Source organism: Theobroma cacao, chromosome 8, assembly GCF_000208745.1.
Source record: "Theobroma cacao cultivar B97-61/B2 chromosome 8, Criollo_cocoa_genome_V2, whole genome shotgun sequence".
NCBI lineage: Eukaryota > Viridiplantae > Streptophyta > Magnoliopsida > Malvales > Malvaceae > Theobroma > Theobroma cacao.
Window position 1 is genome coordinate 3108704 of NC_030857.1, and position 6013 is coordinate 3114716.

A 6013-nucleotide genomic window follows, 5' to 3' on the forward strand; every position below is an offset into this window, starting at 1 on the left:
TGAAATTGGGCCTAACCCCAAAATTAAAACAAGCCCCACTGTGACCCTAGCCCAATTGCTCCGTTTTTACTAAGATTTAAAAAAATACAAATAAATAAATAGTAGATAAAAAACTGCCCCATTTTTTTCTTTAATGTGAAATCCCAATCTTGATTCAATATTGAGATAAATCATATAAACTTATAATTTTTTTCGAATTGTTATTTATTTGAATTTTAATTAAAATATTTATCAAAATTAAAATAAAGAGCAAAAGTTAATTTTGACAAGTACAACTGTCACGGCTCAAGAGCTCAGACTAATCCAAATAGGTTAAACAACTCAATAAACAACAACACAAGCAGATAAGTAGCCTAACAAACAGCAACTCAATCAAGGTAGACAATAGGCCCAACTCACATAGTGTAATCTGTTTAAATTATTGAATTTAATTATATATATCTAAAATTAAATTAAATTAAGATTTAATTTGAATATTTTCTATCTAAATTAAATTACTTAATATTATCTTTTATGTTGTAAATTCTATTTATTAAAAAAGACTATTAACTTATAAATACGCCTCTCCCTTTTCTTTTCTTTTTCTACTATTTTGTGAGTTTTAAAATTTATTTAAACTTTATTTTAGAATTTAAAATCATACAAGGTTAGACTTGAGTTGACTTAAGCTCTACAGGTCACATAAACTCCATATAATGCTACTGTTTACATGTTGAAAAATGGCAAACAGCCCTAGCAATAAAAGTACAAACTGAAGAGCCCAAGATTTTTTGCTTTTACCTCTTGACATTTTAAACTTTGTATTGTGACTTCAAACAGTTTTTAATCTTTTGAAAAATTAAGGATCTCTGTTGTTGAAAACTTTATTGAGAGCATTAGAAGTGACGTAAGAGGCCAACTCCCTTTTAGGTGAAAGTCCAATTTCATGCACGTAGCATTTTTGCTTTCAAGTTGATAGACTTTTTTTTTCTTCCTAATAATCTAAAATGATAAAAAAAAGTTTGCTAATCCTCTGTCTTCTCATTGACTCATTGCTTCTTTAAAGAAAGTGTTTTTATTGCTTTTATTGACTCATTGCTTCTCATTGACTCATTGCTATTTTTTTTATTAAAAAAAAGTACAAAGCAACAATTTAAGGAAAATAAAATCTACGAAAAAAGCATTGAACGATTCTACAAAGATATGATGAAGAATATGTTGGTTCAATTCCCCCCTCTCCATGCCTCCAACAGTAATGGATCACATTTTAAAAGTCCAAACAGCTGCCCTTCCTCCACGCTATCATTCCACCCATCGAGAAACATGATATTTGTGTTTAAGATTCTTTTGTTCTTCACCGTCCAACCTCGCCTCTCTACGTTGCATGGTATCACCTTTGTGTTTACAACATGATGTTCATGGTTTGATGGCATAACCCTAACGTGATGACTGATGAGATCATTGAAAAGGGCGTTGAGAGCAGTCCAGGAAGAATTAAATTAAAGGGCAAAACAGAGCAGGTGCTTTGTTCCTGTTTCCAGGTTTTTCTGTAGCTATGACAAAAGGAAGAAGTGGCAGGACCATGCCACTTCTTCCCTCGGCTAAATAATGCAGCTTGAGTGGTCCCATCACCGAAACCATCATCTCCATAGAGATGGAAAGGTTTGCACCATTTAAGAGGGGGGTGGGGGAAGGAGGCTACGACCACGGGCTAAGACATCGCTGTCTCATATATAAAAGCGTGCATGCGACGTCAATACATAGGCATAAAGACAAGGATAATACCAAGCAATTATAGATTTACATCCACCCATGACTGATAACATCACTTGCAAAACCATCAGGGCACTCACTACAATCACGAGTTTAACAAGGAAAAACACCATACATTACCCCATGATGGCAGCATACCAAAACACATAAAAAGTAGTCTTTCCACAATCAAATTAAAAGTACCACGAAAAGGGGGGAAAAGAAATAAACTACCACACTTCATACCGAACAAAAGGAAAACATTTGCATAACCATCGTTGCACTCACACGCAAATACAAACACAAGGCCAATGGGCGATGAGAGAGATGGTGATCTGGGGCCCCTTCCGGCAAGTTGTTGCATGATGAAATGGGAGAAGGCTCTTTGCTCGTGCAATTTTCTACATCAAAGAAAAGCGAACCCACAAGGATAAAACTTGACAAGAATACAAAAAGGGAGAGGAAAGTGAAGATTGGGACCCAAAACACCCAAGGGGCGTGCACTTAGCCCCCTTTATGAGGGTCCCTCTCCAAAAACCAGTCTTCTCATTCACACAGCCAAACCCTCATGCCCAGATGCGAGTGTTACTTTCTCTAAACCCCAAAACGTAGACTAATGATTCACCTTTCCTTTATTGGGACATTAATATACTGCAGTATCCTGCTTTCTCTAGAAAAATAGAGAGATCTCAAGCCAAAGCTACTGGTTTCCAACTCAAATCATTGAAGAAAGACTTAACCAAAGGAGGGGTTCAAGTTCTCTCTCCACTATCTTCTGATTTTCAGCTCCTTCGCTGGAAGACTCCAAATTATATGCAAATCCATGCACAACTGTACATACCTAGCTTATTTGACAAGCTCCATTAATTAACAATGTCTAATGCACAATGACTAATTATGACAGATGCTACCACTAACGCTATTAATAAGAACTGTGGCAACTCATAGAGTACTAAGTCCAAAAGCTTTGGCTTTGAGTTTCAGGGATTTCAGGTAATCAATAGCTTCATCAAGTACCACAATTGCATCTTTGCCCTCTCCACCTGGAATTATGCTTCGCAAAGCACTCACCGTCTCACGAATTTTCTCCTTTCTCATTCTCTTGTTGCCTGAAGATAAATCCATATCGCCAGATCCCAGATTTTGGCCAAAAGCACAGCCGGAATCTGCATCATCCTCATACTCAGAACATCTGTTTGGATTGATTGAACTAGCAGTATCCACAAGCAATGGCACATAATCATTACCCCTGTCAATCAATTTCCGCTTTTTAGTTAGTCCAGTAGAGCTAGCAACCTCTTCAGTGCCTCCCTCAAATTGCTCATCGTGAGCTGTCATTGTACTAGGAGAATGACCTGTGCTCGTAACTTCTTCATCCTCAATATAATCATTATCATCATCCGAATAAAGCAAGGCATTGAGTTCTTCAGTGTCCTCATGCATTTCACTTTGCACATCAGTCCCATTGTCATCAAATAAATCTGTCGATATTGGTCCAGACTGAAGATTCAGGTTCACTTTAGATATGGGATCTTCCCCATTAAAGTTACAAGCACCAGGAGATTTTGGACCCCAAGAAGTCAGGCACTTGATAGGAGTCCTAAAAGCAGAACTAAAGATCATGGTAGTTTGATCACCAGATTGATCAAAAACAAGGAATCTCTTCTGAGCACACCCAGACCCTGCCTTTGGAACAATGTTCTCCCTATGATGTTCATAAGGGTTAGCTGGGAGTTGCTCTTTCAACTCAGTGTTTGAAGCAGGTGCAAACACCTGGCGAAAGTGGGGTAAACAGTAATACCAGCCATGAGGTTCATTAGCTTGGCCAACCCGCAAGTGAGATAATCCAGGATTTGCATGAACTGGCAAAGCCCCAGTGGTGGAGACCATATTAGTGCCAGGGTTTATGAATCGAGGATTAGTATTTTGCTGCACCAAAGGATGCGGAGCAGCCAAAGAATTGAAGTTGGGTGATTGCCAATCAAATTGCTGCTGAGGAAACCAGGATCCACAGCCTTCTCCCATCCAACCAGAACAATCACCTACAGAGATAACAGAGTCAACATGACAAGGATGTTCTAAAGAATAAAAAGATATTCTTAAAACCAAGTACCATCAGCACGTACCAGAAGTCGAGTGCTGTAGCAGTAGAAATAGCAGTTTACTTGTAGTTTCTCTCAAAAACAAGGAAAAAAACTAAAGACTCCAGCTTAACTTGAACGCGGAAATGCAAAACTAATCTACGTAACGGGCTTAAGCAAATGACGGAAATATTCAGCCTGAAAAACACCGGAGAAAGGAAATTCAGTAAAGACATTGAATAAACTTTCTCAACAATCATCGATAACAAAAGAAAAGAACAAGGAATCTCATAAATTAAAAAGAAAAAAAGAAACGTAAACCAATGAAATACAAACATCACCAAATATAAGGGTATCTAATTCCTCAACAGAGAATATTAAAAAAAGGCAGAAAGAAAGAAAGAAAAAACAAACCTGGCAATCCTGAAGAGGTTGAAAGCATGCTATAACTCTAACTACAATGGTGGCACTCCCTGCAATACCATTTTCGTACTTCAATGCCCGGAATCTTGTTTGGCTCGCTGCTTGGCACACCATAACTACGTCCCAACCCTTCACTATGGCAGAAAAAAGAGGATCTTCCAGACGACACCGTATTCAAAACCAGTAATCCGTAATCCAAAGCAATAAAACTGAAAAACTACTACAAAAAAAACTTAGCCTACCAAATTCAAATGACAACCCTTGGATTAGAAATTTGAGAGAGGTTTTGACACTTTTCAGCTAATCTGGCGGACATAACATGGAACGACAACAAAAAAAGTGGATCCCATGGAAGATGGAATAGTAAGACTACCGAGTTAAAAAAGGAGGGATCTTGATGATCTAGAATATGGAATTACAGAATCACTCTACAATACAAGTTCAAGGAGATAACTTTTCGAAACACATCAACAGATAGAGTCAACCACCACCGCATGCTGTTTCTTTTTCACTGCAAATAGCCACGATTCACTTTTTCTTGTAACTCCCCCAACACAACCTACGCAGGAACCCTACAACAGATTCATTATATAAACATCAGATACATAATCTCTCAACTAAAATCATATTAATATAATGCAAAACAAAAAGTAAGAAGAAGATTTGACATTTTAGCCTATTAGGATCTTAAGGAGCTAGTGAACAGTTACAGTAAGAGATTTATTATCTTATTTACCGAACTGTTAAGATCAAGATAGGAAATTTAAAACCCTATAGCATTAGATCTATTTTGAGTTTCCTGTGTGTTTCTTTTTCTTGGTTTTTCTTCAAATTTCCCAGTAGCAAAAGTCGCATATTACATCAAATCTAATAAGAGAAAATTACATGTAAACAAGCTAGCCAAAGCTATCAAAAATATAAACTTCAACTCCAGGAAAAGAGGATGTAGCAGTCAAAATAAATGAGAAAAACAAAGAGCTAAAATCCCAGAAAAAAAAATCTTACAAAAATCAAGAAATCTAAACAGATTAAAGCAAATGACTTTGGAAATGACAAGCATCAAAGAAGCTGACAACTTACAGAAAAGAATAAAGAAGAAGAAACCCAAATTCCAAATCAAGAAAGAAAAACCCAACCCAACCCAACTTCCAAATTGCTCCAATCCTTAAGCTCCAACAAGAGAAAGAGAGATTCTGAAAGGACTCTTTTTTTTTTTCACAGAGAGAGAAAAATACAGCTCACAGTCAAAGGGTCGAAATTTATGGAATGCACGGAAGCTAAGATTAATGCTAGTAAGACTATATAGAAAATATATTGACGAAATTGTCCTTGACACATCCAGGAAAACAAAAGTTAAAAAATTAAAAAAAAAAAAGTGATTAAGCTTTGATACGTGCGTGCGTGAGGAGTGCACGCAAGGTATTAGTGAACAATGATGGAGCACAGTTTGAGTCCGTGTGGTGGGCGTTGGTGTTGGGGCCCCCGCGGGTGGTTTTATCATTAGCCCTTTTCGGATTCGGGTTTTGGGTTTTTTTATCTCTTGAATCCAATTTATTCCAACCCGAACCACCCGCCCTTTTCTACTATGCAGGATGCAAATGCAAATGCAAATGCAACATATATCATCATGCTAATCATGCTAGTACTTTTTGCATTTCCTCAAATGTCCCTCCTACTTTGCCCCAATGATGCAACCATTCTTTCTTCAAATTTGGAAACAAATAAAATAAAGACTCTTTTAAATAAAAAAAAGTAATTTTTAATAAATTTTGTCATAT

At 37.0% G+C, this 6013-nt stretch overlaps 1 protein-coding gene across 2 annotated transcripts; it reads right to left on the reverse strand.

Annotated features, from left to right (window-relative positions):
- Nucleotides 1747-5522, reverse strand: LOC18591779 (transcription factor bHLH145). Of its 2 annotated transcripts, none has more exons than XM_007018114.2 (4): nt 5316-5518; nt 4227-4807; nt 3858-4010; nt 1747-3773 (listed from the first exon to the last, which is right to left on the reverse strand). In XM_007018114.2, exon 4 carries the CDS (start codon nt 3754-3756, stop codon nt 2674-2676), a length of 1083 nt encoding a protein of 360 aa, XP_007018176.2. In that variant the 5' UTR covers nt 3757-3773; nt 3858-4010; nt 4227-4807; nt 5316-5518; the 3' UTR covers nt 1747-2673. The 2 variants fall into 2 exon arrangements, 1 of the variants encoding a protein (XP_007018176.2); XR_001929097.1 differs by having other exon boundaries at nt 3366-3773; nt 5316-5522.

Bases quoted from the DNA above. Each gene is read 5' to 3' on its own strand.
- LOC18591779 (XM_007018114.2), bottom strand. From the start codon at position 3,756: ATGGGAGAAGGCTGTGGATCCTGGTTTCCTCAGCAGCAATTTGATTGG.